The following is a 23,850-nucleotide window of genomic DNA, read 5'->3' as shown; positions in this document are numbered from 1 at the left end:
TACATTGCAATGCTTACATTTCTTAAAAGTAAAAAAGAAGGAAAGCACTTGTTTACTTTAGTATCTGACTACAGGTCCAGGCAATAAATCTTGAGAGTTCTTTACATTATTTGCTGACAGAAACATCAAATTAAAAGGTACAAGGGCAAGCAGCTTAGTAAAAAATAAAGTTTGATATTATTGAATGTGAATAACACCAGCTTTCCTGGTACCTAAATACTTCAATACATTTACTAGAACAGTGTATAATTTAGTTTTATTTAAAGATAACAGGTGGACTTTTTCTTAAGGCTAAAAGTTAATGATTTCTGAAAGTATACAAGCTGTTTTTACATACAAGAGGGGAATAAAGATAAGAAAAGAGCAGACAGCAATTAGTTTAAGTAGGAATACATGCTGTAACATGCGCCTTAACTTGGTTAACTTTAATTTTAGGTTAGGTAATGCCTGTGGATGTAGCTGTTGATTTGGGACAATCATTCCTATCAGGAGGGTTAAACTTCATTATTTGAAGATGTACATAGTTTTGTGTTTTTGTTTTAAGCTAATAGTTTATGGGGGAGTTCTGGGAATGTTTGTTATTTTTGTTTGTGGATTTTCATTAAAACAAAAAGAAAAGTCTTGTAAAATGTGACATAGGTTCAAACAGAGATGACAAGAAACAACTGTATAAAGGACAGATCTGCCAAAGATTAGTGGCTGCATGTAACACAAAAGCTGGAAATAGACATTTAAAAAAGCTCTCATATATAATATGTGGGAAAACTAGCTTCTTTTCATAATGGCTACGTTATCATTATTCTTTTGTAATATAAATGACCTTACAGTTATAGTCAAAAAGGTAAGAGTATTGAATTATTAAAAAATGTAGAGTGCAAATGATAGTGCTACAGAAGACACATTTGGAAAGAAGTAAACATGAATTTAATAAAGAAAGAATTTCAGGATGGATATTCAGCAGAATATCAGAGGCAAAGGAAAACACGAGGACGTATACTAATTGCTAAAGGAGCTTTAGTAGTGATAGAAGAATAAAAAAGATAATAACAGTAGATTTGTGGAAGTAAGGGGCTTTGGCAAAGGAGGAAGATTATGCTGGCATAAATTTATATTCTACCAAAAACTGCTATTATGGAGCTTAAGAAAAAGAAAATTTGGGAAGAAATAATCAGCTTTCATCAGGAAATATTAATATTACTTACAGGTGGGGAATGGAGCTTGATTTGTAACACTGAAGATGTATCTGGGGACCTAGAAGGGAAAATATAACACAAGAGGTAGATTTCTAAAGAAATTTGTGAAAATATCTGTTATAGAAGATGTGAATTCAGTAATAGAAACTCAAAAAGAATTTAAATTTTATTCTGTAAGATACAACAACTAGGATAGCTGAGACAGAAATTATATTTCACAGGAACAGGTGCCTTAATTGAAAGTTTCGGCCCACATCCAATAACTGTTTCGGATCATGCACCAATAACAACTATGATAAAAACGCAGGATAATGAAGAAAAATGAGACATTGGTGCTTCACCACCTACCTGTTAAAAAAGAGAAAATTTTAATTAATGGATAGTGGAAATTATTCAAATGTTATTAAGGAAGAATTTCTTCAGATGTTATAGCTAGTGACTGGGATACAATGAAAGTTGAATTTAAAAATAGGGTAAAAATAAAAGAAAAAGAGATATAGTTAAGAAGTAACAAGAATTGTTTAGAGGGGCTGACAAAGTTAAACGTATTGCAGAATAAGGGGAATCTCACAGAACAAAAAGATGTTCAACTGCAAAGTGGTAAAGAGAAAATTAAGGAGTATCAGGATTACATGCATCAGTTTAGATGCTGTTAACCAACTGTTTTGATAATAACACCAGAGCTCAAAAATGTTTATCACAGCAACTTATACAACAGAAACTAGAAAGGAGTATTACCAGACTTAGGAAGCCTATAACAAGAAAATAACTAGAGATCAAGTAGAGGTATTAGAGATATTTCAGAAATTTTATGAAAATTTGTATAAAGCGGAGAAATGTGGAAATCAAGAAAAGAGCACAAATGCAAATATTTATGGGAGTATGACAAGGTTAGAAGTAGATGAAGCAAAGCAATCAACAGTTAAGAGATGAGGAGATGAGATAAAAATGGTGCTGTATAACCAACCTGCAGGAAAGTTTCTAGGAATAGATGATATTTCTCTGGAAGTTTGGAATTTAAGAGGGTAGAAAGTGATATACATTTGGAAGGTTTTAACAGTATTTTAAAAGGAGAGGCAGCATCACCATCCTAGAAAAAAAGCTATACTGGCTGTAATACCGATAGGCAGTAAAAACCCATCAGACCTAGTTTCATATAGGCCCATTTCAATTTTAAACCATGATTATAAAGTGTTTATGTCTATAATAGCCAAAAGAATGGCAAAGGTGTTGCCAAAATTGACAGATATGGATCATTATGGTTTTGTGGACAGGAGACAAACATTAATAACATTAAAAAACTAGTGATGATCAAGAGGGAAGCAGAACTTAAAAAACTATCACTGTTGTTGGTCAGTCTTGATGCAGAAAAGCATTTGACAGAGTAAGCTTAAATTTTATGAGTAGGGCAATGGACACATTTGTATTCCTTGATACAATAATAAGGATAATTAGGAGGATATATGATGTTATAGGAAGCCTATAACAAGAAAAATAACCAGAGATCATGTAGAGGTATTAGAGATATTTCAGAAATTTTATGAAAATTTGTATAAAGCGGAGAAATGTGGAAATCAAGAAAAGAGCACAAATGCAAATATTTATGGAAGTATGACAAGGTTAGAAGTAGATGAAGCAAAGCAATTAACAGTTAAGAGATGAGGAGATGAGATAAAAACGGTGCTGTATAACCAACCTGCAGGAAAGTTTCCAGGAATAGATGATATTTCTCTAGAAGTTTGGAATTTAAAAGGGTAGAAAGTGATATATATTTGGAAGGTTTTAACAGTATTTTAAAAGGAGAGGCAGCATTACCATCCTAGAAAAAAGCTATGGTGGCTGTAATACCTATAGTCAGTAAAAACCCATCAGACCCAGTTTCATATAGGCCCATTTCAATTTTAAACCATGATTATAAAGTGTTTATGTCTATAATAACCAAAAGAATGGCAAAGGTGTTGCCAAAATTGACAGATATGGATCATTATGGTTTTGTGGACAGGAGGCAAACATTAATAACATTAAAAAACTAGTGATGATCAAGAGGAAAGCAGAACTTAAAAAACTATCACTGTTGTTGGTCAGTCTTGATGCAGAAAAGCATTTGACAGAGTAAGCTTAAAATTTATGAGTAGGGCAATGGACACATTTGTATTCCTTGATACAATAATAAGGATAATTAGGAGGATATATGATGGATCAAAGGCAAAAATTAAAGTGAGAGGGTTCCTCTCTGATAAGTTGTGTCTGAACAGAGGAATCAGGCAGGGGTTTCTTCTTTCCCTTTGTTATTTGTGTTACATTTAGAGCCATTGGCAAAGAAAATAAGTGACTCAATAATTCAAGGACATAACTGGTATGGAAATCAAAAAAAAGTAGGCTTTATTCGCAGACAAAATTATTTTGTACCTGATAAAATGAGAAAAGGACATCTCAGTCTTGTGGACATTTTTGAAAGAGTTTCAAATCTTTTCAGGATATAAAATTAATGAAAATAAAACAAAGGCTACAGTGGTAAACTATGTATCCACACATTAATTGGTTCATTAATACCCATATTTATAGGGACACAACAAATAAAAGTACTTAGGAGTATGGATTAAAAAGGATTATGTTATGCCAGCTAAGAATATGTGGGAAGTGACTAAACAAAAGATAATACAAAAACTGAGAAACTGGAAGCTCTCATTTATGGCTACGAAGAGTAAGCAGTGAAAACGTTTTAGATCTCTTCAGGTCAAGCACAATTTTATCAACCAGAGCTGAACTTGTGGACATTAATTAATAAGAGTCAAGAGAGATAAGATGATCCTTCCAATAGAACAAGGTGGTTTAGAATTATTTGATTTGAATGGATATTTTAGAGCTACACAGTTAAGGCTAATCTACACAAGCAGAAAGCTATAATTCAAAATGGAATGGGATGATGTAGAAGCATGGGGATTCAAGAAATAAGGATAGACTGGGATTTTGTATGCAGAGACTTAAGGAGAATAACAAAAACATACAGAATATTATATTCATAAAGTAACAGAAAGTTTTCTGTGAACTAAGTCAACACAAGAGTGCAGAAAGGAGATTTGGTGATAGAGATGATTGAAATTACAGGTACAGAGAATACTTAAGAGGGGGCTGGAATTTATTGGAGAAAACTGACAAAAGGACTGAAGTACTGGGAAGAAATAACTAGAGAGGCAAAGGTAATAGAATGGGAAGAGTCTAAGAAAACATTTGAACTGCAGGCTAAAGACTGCTTTTCTTGGCAAGGTTGATATCAAAGTATAGGCAAAGACAAATGAATGGGGACTCCTAATTGAAAGACCTGCTCTGGTAGAGTTTTTTAATTAAATCTAGAATAGAAATTGCTGTTAAAGGGATAATTAGTAGGGCATATAAAATATTGCATGATAACTATTAGAATCAATCAGAGAAGTTTAGAAAAGAAAGAGAGACTGGACAAGCAATTCACAAGAAAACAATGAGAAGATAAATGAATGGCTCCCAAATATGCATCAAAGTCTAGAAGATTTTGGATTTTTGCTTGGAAATATTTGCAGTGGTACTTTTATACCCCAAACATAGGTAACTGGGAACATATGTTTTGGGAGTGTAATGTATTGGCAGACTTTAAAAATTCCCTACAGAGTACTTTGTTGGAAATATTGGGTGAGCAAATGGGTATAACTAAGGAAATTATTTTTTGAGCTGGGATACAGGATCTGAATTATTCAAACATAGTAAGGCATTGTTAAGTTTACTTTTGGTGGCTGCCAAAAGCAATTACTAGAAAATTAATATCCAAGTCTAAAATAACTGTATTTGAAGTATTGAATATTGTAACTGAGATAAAAGAACTGGACGTGGTATCTTTAGAAAAGGATAGGGACATATTACATAGAAAAAATAGAAATTGTGGGAATAATACATGTGGAATTATGTTTTGGAAGAAGAGGGAGGTTTAAGGGAAGGCTGGAATTGATCAATTTATACAATGCTGGATTGTTGATAATTATACAAAATAATATATGTGATATATATAATGTTTGTAATGGAAAACATGTTAATTAGTTTTGTTTTCGTTTATATAAATGTATGTTTGCCTATGTCTTAAGTGATAATTCAATAAAGTTATTAAAGAATAAAGTTAGTTTCTGTCTTTTTCTAAATCTCTGTTTACTCACAAGGAATAACTGAAAACAGATGCTTTTCTTCAGCTTAAGGATAACAGAAACAAGTTCTTACAAAAATAAGTAATGCAAAAGTCCATTCTTTCTCTATAACAAACAGTTCTTTATTTACAAACCTAAAATAGCATTTACTTAATTCTTTCCAAGTTTAACTGAGACTGTCCCTAAAACTATTTATTTTTTTTCATAACAGAAAACAGTTTTCCAAATCTCTGGTGTAGGACTTCTTCAATACAGGGTGAAGAACTCCTTGCATTTCCTTTCTAACCATGGAGAGACCCCTTCTCTCTCTCTTACAGGAATCTGCCATTGTTAGCAGCAGTGACTCCTTTACAATCTGCCTGCATCTATCTTCACACTGATTTTCTTAGAGCCCTCCCTGCTGGCGTGCCATGACCTTAAAGCACTTCTTCCCTAGCCATGGCTAACCTAGGAATCACTATGCCACACAACCTAACTGCACGTATAAAAGTAGGACTTTTAATTTAGGTTCTGTGACTATTTGTGTGTTTTCTGCCTCAGAATCTCCCCAATCAACCCTGAGCACTTTTAAATTGTGATTGTTTTCTTCTCAACAGAAACGTGAAATAACCCATAAAGTAATAAATTAACCCTCAAAAATCAACTACACAGTAAAGAGTAATAATAATAATAATGAGTGCAAAATGACAGAACTAAACCCAGATCTATGTGTAATTTAATTTTAGCTCTATCCTCATCCTTTTCTTAACACTGTTAACAAGTTAACTGTAAAAAAGTCAAACAATGTAAGAAACACATATATATAAAGAAAGAAATTAAACAATTTCAGCATACAGTATGTCTTTAATTCAATCTGAAGGCAGCAGTAAGATAGTGAACATATCATGCATGACTCATAAAGCTGATACACACACACACACACACACACACACACACACACACACACACACACACACACACACATTGCAGCATATTATTGGGGGTTGCATAACCCAGTTTTCTGTGGCTAGGAAGAGAGACTGCTGGGTAGCAGGCAAAATAGAACTTTTCTTTAGAATAAAGCAGTTTATATTATTTTAACTCTGGACATATTATTAACTAATCTTTCTTTTTTTAATAATGGTGATTATCTTCCCATGTGAACAGAGCAAATTAATATTTTACAGTACAATATATATTCTGCTGCAGATTTAAATATTCAGCTATACAAGCTGCAGCTGTCGTTCATATAATATTCAACTTTCGTCAGGACCACAGAGTATTATCAGATGTTTTAACAGACAGATGTTTATTTTACTGCTTTCAATCTATGACTGTAGCACTCAGGATTAACAATTTTCCTTGAAATTTTATATACATATAAAAGTAACTCACACTCTTTATTTCTTAGATCAGAGCTTTATTAGCTCTGCAAAGGTATAGCCAGACACTTGTCTGTGTAACTGCTTTAAAATTATTTATTTTGTGCAATGAGGTAAAATAGAATTTACACTGAAAAAGACATGGCATATGTACAATATTTTAATTTTCTGAAGTTATAGAACTTGGCTGGCACAGTACTGCAGCAGTTCAAGTTGCTGTATTGCACAGATTGTTTTTTTTTCAGTTAAGTTCTTGGCTGGGGTATCTTCTGTTTAGTGTCTGTATATCCTCTGTGTGTCTTTGAGGGTTTTTGGTGAGAGCTACACTTTCTTCCCCAATCCCCACAGCCGGTAATGGGATTATCTTCAATGCAGAAGTCTTAGTCTTTTCCACAGCACTAAGCACAGCCTGTAACAATCATCCATCTCTGGTATGACCAATATTGTTACAGTAGGTGGTTGTTTCTGCACTGTGCCAAAAGAGCGCTGTTGTGGTTAGTAGCAGCAACATAATTTTTCCACATCATCATAATCCTCATCTTCATTGTCAGCCTTCACAGGGTAGCATGGCATCTTGTTATGTCATTGTTCATTACAAAATTACGGCAGTTCATGTTTCTTAACTATTACAGCGTCTTTGTGAGGAATGTATGCCTCTCCATAATTACTTATTTTTTCTTTTGGCTCTTTATTCTACTTCCTGTACCATCCTCCCAGGTGAAGCGATCTCAGCAAGGTAGGAAGGGGATTGGTAGATACCGCTTTTAAAAGGCAGAAACTCCACTCATTTTTTTTAGTGAGTCTGCCCCTCCAGAGTGGGAAAGCTGCTGGGAAACACCTGTTGTAGGAGGAGAGGAGGGCAGGTCACCTATAACATTACATACACAGTTTGACCAGGCATTTTCAGTATGTCGTAAATAACAGTCTGACATGCTGGGCATGATATGACAGGAAAATTCATTGACTTCACAAAGAATGGGCCCCCGCCCCAAGTGGAGATGTGTCCATTATACTTCTTATCCTCATGTCACACTGAGGGCATTGGTCTGGTACCGACAGATGTCCCCAACTCATCCCTGCACCTTCCCCTGAGGAGAGATGAGCAGGTTAAGCCTTGTAATTTCTCTTCTTTCTCCATGCTACCCACTATTTGAACTCAGGTCTCCTGTGTCATTGTGAAGGCATCAGCCCTTAAAACAAGCAAAGCTAGCCTTAGCCCCTCCATAATACTTTTAAAAGCTATATCTAGTTACTATGACTCCAGCAAGAGGAGAGTCAAAAGTTCTATATGGCAATCTGGCCTAAGAATGGCTCCAGTGCCACTATATGTAGCCAGTATAGCAGTGTTTCACTATATTCATTGAGAGACATAGTATCTCCTATGTGATCATTGTTTTTCTTTCTTTTTTTTTTCTGTAACTTCTGGTATCACAAATGTCATCTCATGTGCCTTTCCAACTGATGCCATCCTCTGAAAGTGTGCTAGTTCTGTGATGCGGTAGTCAGTCGTCCTGCATTGTAATAGCCACAATCATGGTGTGAGATTATTGACAGAGAACAATAGCAGTATTATCATGTTGTTGAGCTGGTCATTCAAAACTTCTAAGCTCTACCTGAGGACAGGAAACATCACAGAATCCTTGGAAGGTATACTGATTGCTGACCTAAACCAAACAAATTGATCAGCTGTACTCAGTGTTGCTAATCCCTCCTCTGTTCACAACTGACTACTTACAGTGCTTTCCTTTGTTCAAGATAAACTTTTTTCACTTACAAACAAAAATATTTCAAGGCAAAAATAAATTGCCAGTTAACATCTGATCTGAGCCAATACATTAAGCCTTAGGATGCTCCTGCAACATTTGTAATCCAGAACCCTGCAATATTGCCCAACCAGCAGCTTACACATCATGAAGAAAAGAAACTAGGCTTGCTATAAATAAAGCCTTTAATGTATTATACTGATGAGCTGCTTAATAACTCACTTCAGAAACCCACATTACTTCTGAACACCTCTCAAAGAATGTATTCCCTAAGGCTAATGCTACTAACCATGTCAACACTGAAACCTCAGACAGTATTATGCAGACCATAAATAACCCACCCATCCCAGATATTGATCTCTTTACCAACATGCACTCACAATACCTCAAAAGTCCCTTAAAACAGCTACTCTCTTTCCCATTATTCTGTTTCAAACCAGTTACTGAGAAAGAGGTAAAGAAATATGTAGACAATCTGATAACCCTATTTATCAAAATATTCACCCCTTAATATATCAATTAGATAGGAATATTTTATGCAAACCATTGATACGCATTTAATCTTTCACTTACTGCAAGTATTTTCCTCACCAATTTAAACACGCAACCATAAGAGGTAAAGTCTCTGCTTTTCATGTAATGATTTCTGTCATATAGCTAAAACTGATCTGGTTGCTAGAATTGTGGAAAAAAACTGGTTTATAATCAAATCCTTGAATACATCCAAATATATGACATACTAACACAAAGCAATATGTTTTTAGACCAAAACATAGTGAACTCACTATACTTTCTACTGAATTATTAATGACATCTATGAAGTACGGAAAAGGATTTATGAACAGGAGCTATTTTCATAGACTTCAAAAGGGCCTCCATGATAAGGTTTTGAAAAAAAAACACAATAATGTAAATTTTCCTTGGAAGTATTTTCGTGGTTTTCAGATTATCCTTCTGATGGATCATTTAGTACTTCCACAACAGGGCTTCAAATACAAATGGTCATGCTCAGATCAGGAGTACATCAAGATTCAGTCCTAGGACCCCTTCTCTTCTTACTCTATTTGTGACCTTCCGTGGGATCTTCCACATGTCAACTGCCTAGTATATTGAGATGACATAGTAATCTCAAGACCAGGTAAAACTTCAGTTGAAATCAATAAACCTTTATATATATTGACCTAGCAGCACATTGAGATTGACTGCAGAACAATATACTGCATCTAAACACTCAAAATTAACAGTTGTGCTTCTCAAAACACAAAGTCCACCTCAATAGAATTGATTAACCAAGACAGAATTCATCTCACTGTTGTTACGCATCCGAAATATCTAGACTTCACATTTAACTAATGCCTAACTTTCATACCACATACAAAATAAATCATTTGTTGTCTTAACTCAGTTGAAAGTAGCCTATTAAACCTTTCACATCCTTATCACTGAAGCTAGACAGGTCACAGCCATCAATGTCCGACTACCAAGGTTGGAATATACAATACCTATCACTTCCACACTGCTCATACATAAGTCTTCTCTGTTACAACAAACAAAGTTCTAAGATTTATTCAATTGAACCCCAAAACTACTATATTAGTCAGAAAAAAATTAAAGTGAATACCCTTAAAATGTAGGTAATTCTTCTTATTAAATAAACTGACCTTTACGTTTATTGATAAAAGCCACTGTCCAGCTCTGAAAAAAAATGCCCATTCTTACTCAGAACTGCATCAAGTATAGCACTCCTTCGGCTACCATTTATTATAGCCTGTCTAGATTTACTTACTTACTTACCACTCATCTATCTAAATGGTAGCCAAAGAAGCAGCTATTCTGACTCAGAAATCCATCAATTACAGCACTCCTTTGGCTACCATTTATTATTGTCTATCAAGATTTACTTATTTACCACTTACCTATCTAAATGGTAGCCAAAGGAGCAGCCCATTCTTACTCAGAAATCCATCAAGTACAGCATTCATTTGCCTACCATTTATTATTGCCTGCCTAGAAAAGTAATTTAGCAAAATTGTCCATGCAGCCCAGAATTCTCTTCCTGAGTCCTTTAGAAGTATTAGCAATCTTCAACAATTCAGTAAATTGCTAAAAAGGCACTAGTCAGAAGACTCTGTTATGATTTGTTAAAATCTTTGTTATTTCAGTAAACCAGGATGAATGAAAACATTAATGTCCTCATCTTTTGAAGAATAAATATTTCCACTGTTGTGATTTAGCTAATAAGCCTTAAATTGTATATATGGTAACTGAATGTGCAGAGTAAGAATTTGGTTCCTAGTTTTTTTATTAACTTATCTATATGGACAATGAATCTAACTTGAAAAGGTACACATGTTATTGTAGTTATATGTATAAAAATAAAGCAAAACTAAACAAAACAATTTGGTTTTGCAGGCAACAAGCCCCTCCCCGCACCCCTGCTAATTATATATACCAGCTCTGAGATCACACTTCACTGGGGAATGAGCAAATTCCCTGACCTCCACTGCACTGCAGTCTTGCATAGTAAAATAAATCTGGTAATGTGCGATCAGCTGATATTTGATTAACTATACTGTCTTTTTTCTTTTGACAAAGTGATTTGTCTACCATTTATTTGTGTACCATATATACATACATACATACATACACATGTACACACACATACAGACACATATGGGATCTGTTCTGATATGGAATCTGTTCTGATGATAGACAGCACAGCTGATCAAAAGTGTTCAGCTATGTCAGAACCTATTAAATGGTATTATGTTGAAATGCTGATGTTGAGATATTTGAACATACTGTTTATCAAAATTTGGTAGTAATCCTGTATGTTTCTAGAGGGGTGCCTACACATGAAGTGATTACCATATTAGCATCTTAACAAGGCAGAATCTGTTGTTAAAATTATAGTCCTATATGGTAAAGCACAAGTAGCTGTGATGCACCAAATTAAATCAAACATTAGAGAATAGAAACATTAGACATTGAAGATAATATTTACAACTCACAAAAGGGGGGCTGCACTCCTGAGTGTGCCGTCCTTCGAATGAAATGTTAAATCAAGGACCCACCTGCTTGAGTCAGTGGTATCTCAAATAGATATAAAAGACTAGGGGAAGGTCCTCAATCCATCCAGCCACAACCCCTTTTACCAGTTTTGCACATTCTCCAATGCCCTGGTCAAACTTCCCCTAGTAGTATAAATACCATCTCAGGTCTCCCTTAAAAAAGGTCACTAGCCTAGTTAGCAAAAGATAAATAAAATTTAAGGATCAACAAATGTTTTCATATTTTTTTAATAATATAAAGCTGGATATCTTTATTTGCCTCAGATCCCCAATACCCGGCCATTATGAGGGCTGTCTTTAGTTCCATTGCTGATAAAATCCAATTTTTTTCAGGGAGCTATCAGAATTTACAGATTTTCTTTAGAGCAAGCCACAATGTATGTATTTCAGGATTTATCACCCTTAATGGCTGAAAAAAAAGCCAATTGTTTGCACATATCTGAAGAGCACTATGGCAAAAGGATATTTCATCCTGTTTTCCTTACCCATCCACAATAGCTGTACTTATAAAGGCATGTTCTTGTTATTTTCATTACTACCAAAAGCCCTAAGGATACTGATGCCCTTAAAATCCTGAAATCATCTTTTTGAATTGTGATCTTTAGATTTGGTGATGTTTGTTTCCTATTAACAAGCACTTTTCAGACTTTCTTTTTCCTTTTACATTCATTTTACATTTTTATTATTGGAGATAGTGGATATTGATAACCACTTTAAGTATTGCTCTTTTCTCTAGAGGCAGTAAACGCTACTTTTTTTTCCCTTGGGGAGCACATTCTTGCTGTGAAAGTTTGTCTTGTTATCCTACTCTTTCTTAGGTCTACATTTTTTTCCATTAAACATTAATGCCTCAGCCATTTGATAAAGTGGAGAAATTATGAAATAATAAATCACACCAGTTCTGATGTTAATTGTATGTAAGAATTAAAACTGACTCATGAAAAGCATTCCTTTAGGCTGATTTATGTTAATTCAAATTATAACAAATTTGGAGTTGGTATTATTATTATTCAGAGAAATAATACAGACAATTATCTTCATGTCTTTGATCATAACCAACTTATTATGTGTTCAAAACATGGATACCAAGGCATTTACCTCGAGTGAACTTCAATAGGTGGAGCTTGACATCATTGTTGAGGATACATAATAAAGGGTTATGATCATCAACCTAATAATAGTAATTCATTGTAGTGCTATGAGTTTATCTGCTCCATGTTCTAACAGTTACAGAAAAAAAGTGTAAGACTATGAAGTGGTTCACTGGCTTTGGAAGTTTCCAAAAGCCAGTAAATCACTTAGCACTGTCAAACTGACAGCAGGCAAACTGACAGCAGGCAGAAACAAAATGCCCCTCTGTAGAACTAATGGCTTTAAAAGCTGTTAGCCATACTCTTTGTTCTCACACCTTTATGTGACAGAATGAGGTTGAGTGGAGCTTAACAGCTTTTAAAAGCTGTTTTACCATCTGCTGCTATTCTTTGACAGTCAGCACTGTCCACTGCTAACTCTTAGTATAAGACTCAGTTTTAACGGTGCTTTGGGTGCTTAACAAGCTTTTGTTAAGCACTCTTAAATTCTGTTAAGATTGTGACTTGTGTTGGGGATGTGTTTAACAATTTTATATTTTTCCTGATTTTGGTGCGTAAATCAGAGAATTTTATGCAGTACAATAAAATATTAGAAGACAGTAGGACAAAAGTGAAATGATTTTATTAACAACTTAGCTTAAGAGTATGCTCATTATTAGAGGTTCAGTATATGGATAATTTATGAGGTAATCCATATTTCATTTTAGGTTGCAATTTTACATTCAGTCTTTGACTCCATATTTAATTTATGCAGTAGATTTTAATGTAGGAACCAGCACAATTTTATTAAGACACAAGGCCATGTAAAAAAATAGTTGATTTTTTATGGGTACTTGACTTGGTTCAGTATTTGGAGATTAGAGCAAAACTGGACTTTATTAACACATTTGAGCTCAATACACCTTAATTTCACTACTAAACATCTGGATTTCATTGTTATGTGTTGTTTGCCTTATGTCTCTCAACTATGAAACCTACTTCACAAAGGAGCATAACCTGGGAATTGGAGCTTCCAGACTATTAATGTACATCACTTCAGTTTTATTTTCTTCCACTCCATATTTCATAACCATAAATGGCCATGGGTCTTCTATTAAATATCAAGGATGATATGTATGGGAGTCATGCCGCCATTGTTATTTTCATAAAAAACATCACCAAATATAATTTTAGTAAGAAACATGAATATTAAATTTACTTTTTATGCAGGTGATTTTTATTCATTTTTGGTGTTAGTCAAACTCTGTTTTTTCTCTCTCTGCAAAATACAAAATCTTACAGGCTGTACAATTAATACAAAAATATGTTAAAGTTTTATGCTAAGACACAATTATTTAACTCCTGTAGAGGTTAGCATTGCTAGAAAGCTAAAGTTTCTAGGACTGGAGCTGACTTGCAATCATGCTCAGTCAGCTGAACATCAAGCTTCCTATGGTCTCAGAACTGGCATTATTTAGATCTCTTATTGCCACACAGAATAAGTTTTTTACAAATCATTTTTGTAACATATGCAATTTGTTTTAATCAGAAATGTCATTTTCCATCCTAAATATACCTGGTTTGCTAAATGCAGAATATGAAAAAATCTTCTGAAGGGAGCTGTCCTCAGATACCCCAGTAAATTGTAATAGCCAACCCATCTAAAACAGTTCTCAGGGTTACTGATCTGTAGCAGGATCTGCTAATACAATATAAAAACACAACCTATTTTAAATATTTTCAGTAGTATATGGCAGCTATGAACTTCTAAGGGTTACAAACTGACAAGAGCAAACATTCAAGACAGTATCTTACTTTCTTCTACATCTGACCTAATGTGAAATTAATTTACTTCTTTATCTTGCATTTTCTTTCCATGGGGTAGGACACCTTTTGCCTGTTGGTTAATTTCCCTACTGAGTGGCTCAGAGCAGGTCTCTTTAGCAGATGATATTCCTGGGCTGCCCCTGAAAAGGGGCACTTGTGTACATTGGGAGTACATTGTCAAGAAACATATAAAATAAAAAACAGACTAGCAAGATTTTAAGGAAATAGAGTAGTTTGGTGTAAAACAGGGAAAGGGATGAAAAATACCTAGTATAAAACAATGAAATGATAAATAGGTCAGTTTTCCTGTTCTCAAGGGGAAAATATGAGCTTCTTTCCTGTCCAGATATGACCCTGGAGGAGGAAGGGTGCTCTAGCTTAGGTAGACAGAGTGAAGAGATGTCACGTTTATATAGACTGCAGCAATGTCCTCACATGTATCAGGGTTGAGGGCTGAGGGTTAAGAATAAGCTTAGATGAAAACGCTTCCTCTAATGTCTGGGAGATGCCCCTATCTCCTTTCAGTCTTGTACATGAATTGTACAAGGGCACTAGGATGCAGCAAATGCTAGCAAGTAGGTTGACACTGAAAGTAAACAACAGGAAAAAGAACTTAATATGTTTCGTTTAAATGGCTGGGGGCCCAGTTCAGAATATAGGGGTCTAGATCAGAAAGCTTACCATGAGTATAAGCCTAGTTTACTCCTTGCTGTAACTATTTCAGATTCAAAGTCAGCCCTACCACAGTGCTGTATCACAAAGTGATACACCACTTTGGTGGGCTGTCTCTGTGTCGTCCCACAAATGCTTATGAGGCTAAAAGGGAGGTGAACATTATTGAATCATCTTCCCTTGGCACACAGCCTTGCTGTTATACAGAGTCTTAGTCATCTGCACCACTAGTAGATGCCAGGTGCACACTTAATTGATTCAAACAGTGTACCACTGGCACAGAAACAACCTTGTCAAGTCTGATCCTTAACTCTCTATGCTAAATAGCAGGCTTGTGGTGTTGTGTAGTTTTTTACATGCTAAGAAGTGTGAAACCCAAATGTCTGGCATTCTCCACTAACTGTAATGTTGTGACTTACGAGGGACACGGCACGTAGAAGAGGCAACATCAGGAGGGTTCTGTAAAATCAGGGACAGTTTTAAACTACTACTACTTGTTCTCACTTAAAAAAATTATAGAACAACAGGCCTAGCATCATGATTCACTTTACAAGCAATGAGAAGTATGAGACACTAATGCCTGGTACTAGTGACTGACTGTAAGGATCTGTAACATACGAGAGAAAGACAAAAATAAGAAAATACATCAGGGATGTTCTGACAACTCAGGGACAGGAAAGCAGTATGTTGGTGTGTGTGTGTGTGTGTGTGTGTGTGTGTGTGTGTGTGTGTGTGTGTGTGTGTGTGTGTGTGTGTGTGTATATGTACATGAGTGAACCAGGCTGTGTGCCTGTGCTAACTTGATGCATGGGCCACTGGTGGTCACTGCCATAGGAAAGTGTAATCTTGCACTTGCGGTAGTTACAGGCCATTAAGAGGCATTCAGATTAACCAATAATGAGGTATTTCCTCATTGTGGTTAAAATGTCATTGTATCATATTTTTCTGCATTGTAGAATCAGTCCCTTTAGGCTGCAGCTCTTAACTACCAGCAGTAGCATTCTTTCTGAATCCCTAGATGACTCATAAGTCATGACAGTGGGTCCCTGGCTGTGCAGAGGCCAAAAAGAAAAATGCAGAATTTAGCACAAGACCATTCATTAAAAGAGTTGCTTTTACCTACCAGTTAATTGCAAAGACATTTATTTAACATTTAAGTGAAAATAATTTGAAGTAACCATAATGAAGAATTGTCAGATCTCCAATGGTGTGTTAAATACAGCAAGTTTTTTGTTTTTTGTCATAAAATTATTTTTTTATTTATTTTTTTATTTTCATGACTCCCGTCACCATATAGACTCATAACTAAATAAAACTCCTTTCATTTATAAAAATAACAAGATTAAGAATGTCTAAATAATTATGGGTTTATTATAAAGCTGAGGGAATCATCAGAAAATGTCATAAAATAATATTTACTGACTAAATATTGCTGTTGTAAATGTACTTCAGCGATGTATATATCAAAATGTATGTGTTCAGTAATCATTGCATTGTTGTTGCCTGCTAGATGATAGATGATTTCAAGGGTATAAGAAATGTTTTTCTGTATCTTTTTGTCCCTGAGACTACCAGCCATCAAGTCTCCCTCAATCAAACTCAGCCCTTTCATTACACCACCCACTCAATAGGGATATGGTCACTACAACACAGTGGTGAGTGCTGTTCAGGGGCCATCATTAAGGCAGCCAAGAAGTTTGGTTGTGCCCTTGCCAGCATCAAGTTAAAGAAAGCATGTTTTCTTTTTAGTAGACCTAACCTCACTTCCCAAGGGCTAACCTAAACACATAGGTCACTTCAAGGAATTACCTACACTTCTGTTTCTGTCCTTCCTGACATATACCAACAGTGGCTACCATTACTAACTTGGGTAACTGAAACATCATGCTCTGTCCATGCATGCATTCTCCTTAACACGTCAGCAATAGTTACCATAGTAACCATTCCTGCCTTGCGTCAGCAATGGTTACCATGGTAACCATTCCTGCCTTGGGTAGCTGAAGCTGATGCTCTTTCTGTGCATGCATCCTCCCTCACAAATATCAACAATGGTTACCTTTACTGTCATGGACAGCTGAAGAACATTTCTCTGTCCATGTATGCATCCTCCCTTACATATATCAGCAATGGTTACCATTACTGCTTTGGATAGCTGAGGCTGATTCTCTATCTCTGCATGTATGCTCGTGAACCCATGTCAACAATGGCTACCATTACTGTCTTGGGTAACTGCAGCCCATGTCTTTCTAATTTCTGGCTACTTTCTTATCATGAAAGCCTCCATTTACACTGAAATAGCAGTATTACCTAGGTTGGACCCCACCCAGACTAGGTGAGAATATACTACTGACCTCCCATCCTCCCTTGCCTGGATCATTCAGCTTCACAGCCACAAGAACACAGGTTGTCTGTGTCACTGTCTTGAACTCATTCTTCTACAGTACAGAGCCAGGCAAGAAAAAAATAAATAATCCTAGTCAGTAAACCAGGAAATACACATATATCTGTAAGATATCATGGTTGGCTAGGACACAAGCAGTAGGCAAACTCTTATGCATTGCATATTTCATATAGCAATAATAATAAAACTGCATTTCAGATGTCTCATCAGTGGATCTTTTGAACATGTAAAATAGACTTTACTGTAAGGTGAACTGTCACAACATTAGTAATATGTGTACATTTTTCACTGTTACCTGCTCTTTCTCTAAGACATTGGAACTTTCCTGATTTGTTGTATCAGAAAGTCTTTGCTCTTCCAAGTCCCCTTTTTTACTGTCTTCTTCCTTCATGGAACCTGAATTGTCCATTTCTTTGTCAGTCATCTGATTGCTTTCTTCATCGTACAAATTGTTTGCCTTTTTCTTATATGACTTGCTTTGAGGCTTTTGAAGCTCGACATCAGTAATTTTTTCAGTGTCTGATAAAGAGCTTTCAGATAAAGAGCTTGTTTCTGACATTTCAGACTATTTTGCACTAAATTGCCTTCCTTTTTGTAGTCAGGAAGGGCTGCAATGCTTGAGGAAATGAGTTGTGTCTGTGCAGTGTGTTTCAACACCTCACTACTATAGCAACTGTAGGTAAGGTGGTTCTGTCAGCCACACTTCACAGTGGCACACCCCCACATGACAGAGATTCAAAATAAAAAAAAAAAGAGGAAAACAAAATACTTCCTTGTACTTCACTACACTTGAAGATATGACTAAACACAACTCTGGCATACTATGGAAACACAGCAGATATTTTTACCCAAGCAAAGCAGTGTGATATGGCATTTATACATTAAATGTATATACTTAAACTTATCTGTTTGTTGTTTAAGGTATTGACTTTGCTACATATTATGTATATATATTATGTTTTCAAAATGTATTCTGTTGAAATGCTGTTAATCAAGCTTTGCAGCATATAAAGTATCACAAAATCATTCAAAGAAAGAATTATTTTACTGTGTTAGGAAATTAACAGGAAGTGATTTTTCTGTTTTTCTACAGGGTAAGTACACATTTCATAACAGCCTTCTGTTAGTTTTTACCTCTCCTTTTGAAGACAAAATAGAAACCTGAGGAAGACAATAAAGTGTTATTTAATTCTTGGTGTATACCCATTCTGTAAACAGGCAACAGAAACCATGATGCTTATTTTATTTATTTATCCATCCTTTGTTGACCTGGTTAGTGCCACTAGGCTAGTAGCCTCTTATCAGGGGAGACCCAAGGGGAAATTTCTCAGGGCATTGGGGAACTTCCACTACTCATTTCTAGTTGTGCCATGGGATCTTTTACATCCACCTGACCTACAACAAGCTTAGGCAGATGGAGCCTTGGTTTAATGTCTCCTCCAAAGGATGAAGCAATCAGGAGTGCAGCATCCCCTTATACTGTACTGCAGTGGCAGCAACCCATCTATGTGGTGTGGGAATAGAACCCCCAGCCTTCTGTGCCAAATAAGAGTGTGCTACCTATTACACCAATGGCACTGATACTTGTGAATTGGACTGGTGCAATAACACATTCATATGTACATGTAGATAAAAATAATTTCTGCACAATTTATTTCTGCAGATTAACAGAGAGCTAAATATCAGACAACTCCATTAAGGATCATTATCAGAGTAAAGCAAAAGCTGAACCAGCAGGTCATCCAAGAATTATTCACCTTTCCTTCCTTCCTTCTCCTTCCTCACTTCTCAGAACCTGCAGTAGAATCTGAAAACGTGTGTATCATCCAGTTATGATCATGCTTGTGCTGATGAGGAACTGACTGTATCCATCCTTGCATTACTATTGTGCATGCTTCTGTTCATTGAGACTTTGCTAGCTAAGTAGAGGGTGCATCACTACTGCCTGACTGTAAATCTGCTGCAGTGTCAGCCTGCTATCCCACTCTCATTTTAAAAAAAAAAAAAAAAGCAGGGAACACTTCATGTCTGACTATGTGCAGGAATACCTAAATAAATAGCCAAAGCACCCAGCTTCCTTAATATTAAAGATGTTAACAATACCGCCATAGAAACTATCACATCCTTCATATAGCTTGCCATTTGGCTAGACAAATCTCTTAACTTTCAACTAAACATTCAAAACACACGCAAAAAGATCTACACACTACTGTTCTGGGCAAACAAGCTCTCACCTCTTCTGTGAAAGCCAGCCAAAGCTTCCATATGCAAAGGCATACTCTTATCTCAACTCGAATGTGGACTGCCCATTATAGCTGCAGCCTCAAAGATAAATGTCACCACCTTACAAACCATCCCCAAAAAAATCTGCTGGTTCATTACTAACTCCCACAAATAATGAACACCACTCATATCTCTCAACTGTACAGATTTTCACAGAATGTCCAGATTTTTGCCTCATATTTTTGGTCTGTTCCTCATAAAATTTGTGAATTTCTGGCAAGTCACTGGAATGATCTGAGGATTCAAGTCACTAAATAATGATATGCATTTGTGTTTCAGACTTCGTATCCTACAAAACATGTATGCAAAGACAAATTGTGTTATTCTAGCAATTTTCTAAGTTTATAAGAGCAATATTTAGAATCTGCCCCTATTTTTTGGCCTTTGCCCCCCATTTGGTCAGACTTTGTCCAGGTTTTTTGCAAAAAGAGGTGTAAAGGTATGACACCACTGCCTAACTCTCACCAAAGCTAAATGGCTGCTAGTATATTTGAGAGTCAATCTTCTATTAGGATCAATTCACAAAGCCCTTTCTCCTGAGACATCAGCCCGTCTCACTCAAACTTTTCACCCCCCCACCACATATAATCTCTGTGGTATCTCTCAATCTCAACCTACCCTACTAACTCCTGAAACTAAACTCTGTTGCACTGTCCATGCATTCTCCATCTTAGCATCTAACTATGGGACTCCATTCCTCTCTCAGTCCAAGATGTCCAAAAGACTCAAACGTCAGACAACAGCTCAAGGAACACCTCTTCGCCTAAACAAAGTACAGCTGCACTCACACAGGTCACATTACATGAATTCTGCATCTCACTTGCACACCCCTTTATCTCTACTACATCCTTCCTTATCTCATCTCGTCATCCCTTTTACTTACCGCCTCTCATTCATCCTACTTCCCTCTTCTCTCTGCATCCCTCTCACACCTCTCCTTTCTATTCCTTTTCCACCTGCATGCGTCTTATATCTTTTCTCTGTCTTCTCCACATGCTATCCTTTCTTGCAACTATTCTCTCTTGCCTCTTCTAATGCCTTCATACCTCTCTATATAATGACATGCTGTTATCCCTGTAGCATAAGCCATCTCATTTATTATGGTTATATCTTATCCATAAAGCTCTGCTAAGCATAATTCCATTTTTACATCCATGTTTTGATATTGCTAACTGCTTCTTGGACTAAATTTTGTAACATATTCTTGCATCTGGAACTATATATTTTTTTTAGTATATCCTTGTGTCTGTAAATATATTTTGCTAATTTTTTATATGATGCTATTTACCTGGACTGTGCCTGCAAATGGTCCATTGAGATCAGTGTACTACTCTGATAAATAAATAAACACTATACAAAAACTACTGCAAGGTGTCAAAATACAACTAATGCTTTCATAATCACATTTCCATGCTGAGAAAATTGAAAACATTCTCATATTTATAATGGGAAAATGACTTGGCAAACTTTTCCATTTTCTAATGAGATCTTTGTATCCTATTGAAAAAAGACGGTGCTCGGGATAGAATAACCAAAGAACAGAAAGTGTGACTCTAGGGGGTACAGTAATGTTGATGCAGTGCAAATGTACTGTGTGTTTCCATCCATTACCCACATATCTTTCAGGAATTATGTCCCAAGAAAGCAAGTTGTGACTTTGAGGGAGGAGCCAAATGTAAAACAGCATAAAGGAAATGCATTATAGTAGACAGTTTTCTGAAATTCCATTATGCTATAATGGTAGAGAGGTTAAAACTTCAGCTGTAAATATCTCACAGGTAGTGAAAGTTGTATAGATAGATATATTTTGTGTTCAGTATTACTGTATTGGAAAAGGAGAAACAGAGCTTAAAGTATAGTGATGTTCTGAAAAAGCATTCAGTTAGCTTGACCCAGAAATTTTAATAATTCCAAAGGTCAGTATTTTCAAGTTCAGGTTTATTAAAGTACTTAAGTATCTAAGCACTGTATAAACAAATAAAATTAGATAATGCAATAAATAAATTATAGGTTCAGATTAGAACAATGTCACTTGAAAGAAGTGCAACAATGTAACAAAATGAAACACTTTAGAAAAGATACTGTGACTGGGGAAATAAAGGAGTCTGTGTGACAAAAGCAAAGAAATGTAAAGATGACCAACAGCAGGTTATGGCACACAAGTGAAAAATCTTAATAGATGAGAATGATGAGACAAAAATATAGACAATTAATGATAGCTAGTCGTAATTAAAATGTAAACAGTACATGACCGTAACACAATGTGAAGTCTGTTAGTCTGGAAGATGAGGGAAGCTACTACACAAAAAGATCAATAAGTGGTTCTCCAAAACAAATAACCCTAATAGCATGTCAGTACTGCCAACAATTCCCAGCTTCTGTCTCAGCAGTCACTGGTAGAAATTGTCCATTTGTAATGGGTATACACACACACACACACACACACACATATATATATATATATATATATATATATATATATATATATATATATATATATATAAACTCAAACAGAAAACAAAACAAAAATGTCTGTTCAGAATGTAAAGGGTGATTCTGATCCAAGGAACAGCATCAAAAATATCCAGGATACAGACATCACAATATCCATATTTTAGCCACTATTTAAGTTGAATAAATATACCAAACTCCACAGAAAAGACAAACTTGCCAAAAGTAAACAAAGACAGGTAAGGATAACAGCTATCAAAACTGACAACCATCATATAACAATGATAAACTGATGGATAGGCACTCAGTCACTCTGTAGGTAACACCACTTGGAAAAGCTAAAAAAATGGATGGACAACCCAGACAGAACATTTAGTCCAGAATAATTAAAAACATTACAACAGCCAATGCTGAAAAATACTACAGGTGATAATATGAAGCTACTACCCTAGTATTGTAGTCAGTAAGATGACCAAACGCATATATATCTAAAAAACAAAAGCCTGGCAAACAATAAAACAAAAAATAAAAAACAATGAATTAAGTAAAATAATGAAAGAATTAAAATAAATGAAACTAAATTCAATACACAGTGAGAAATAAGGAAATGGACAAAATGAGGAAGGAACTAATACATTAGGCAAACATTCAATGCCATCTTACCCCCTGAGCCCCATTATTATGGAAAAGGTATGGGACAGACATTTTAAGTTTTAGCGTAACTTCAGAATGCTGACAGGTCAAGAAAACTACCTTCTCGCACATACTGTAATATGTGTTTGTCTGCCTTCATAATGTCATTGTAATAAATGGAATCTGCTAATTATGCTCCAAAATCAAGAAAAAATTATGCATAAGTGTCTAGCTATACCAAGCTTATAATAGTGAAGTTATTATATGTGACTCTTGTTATAAATATGAAAAATGTGAACCTCATGTTGTCATTTATACAGTAGTCAACGTTAAACTAAATGGGACATCAATTAGCAACTTCAAATAACAAATAATACACTGCACTCTGCTGCACAAACTGCAGACATAAGTGAAGTGCAAACTAAAACTAAAAGCTAGTAGACAGTTTGAGTGTCACACAGTGGTCCTCAACTGCCCATGATTTTCAGGGACATATCTGATTTTGCCTTAGAATCTTAATCTGTCCCTCACAATATATATATATATTTGTGGTAACTCAGTGAAGAGTAAGATTAAACAGGATCATAAATTATGGTTAGATATGTTTTACTGTTCAGGAAAAAAACTACTACATATGTTCTTATTTTAAAGCTTTCTAAGTGAATAGAAAGTGCCACTCATCTGAAGCTTTTGTCCCTCAATATTTCATAATTTGCCCCTTATTCTTGGGTGAAGAGAACAAAGCTAGTTACCAGACATGCTTTTCTTACCTGGGAGTATATTAGGATATCTAAAATTCCTCATATATTACAAAGATTTATGATCAGGTCACCGGTCATAAACATTTGTTTTCTGTTCTCAAAGTGGATCTAAGTCTAAGCAATTTGCCTCTTGAATGAAATTTTTGAATGTCTTTCTCAAACACATACCAGTTTGGTCACCATAACACGGAGACC

General features: G+C 35.5%; 1 protein-coding gene across 1 annotated transcript in view; it reads right to left on the bottom strand.

Moving 5' to 3' along the window:
* The window catches only part of LOC122810071, a 312,474-nt gene extending 294,326 nt beyond the window's left edge, over positions 1 to 18,148 (bottom strand). Inside the window, exon 1 of the mRNA XM_044081563.1 lies at positions 17,823 to 18,148. Within this exon, the coding sequence (XP_043937498.1) occupies positions 17,823 to 18,086 (264 nt within the window). The 5' untranslated portion in view covers positions 18,087 to 18,148. The remainder of the gene's footprint in view (positions 1 to 17,822) is intronic.
* Positions 18,149 to 23,850: the final 5,702 nt, after the last annotated feature.

The sequence above is a fragment of the Protopterus annectens genome, chromosome 8.part1 (assembly GCF_019279795.1).
Source record: "Protopterus annectens isolate FY-2018-M chromosome 8.part1, PAN1.0, whole genome shotgun sequence".
In the NCBI taxonomy this organism is placed as follows: Eukaryota; Metazoa; Chordata; order Ceratodontiformes; family Protopteridae; genus Protopterus; species Protopterus annectens.
Note: the sequence above shows the minus strand (reverse complement) of the source record. Positions and strands in the feature narration are given on the sequence as shown.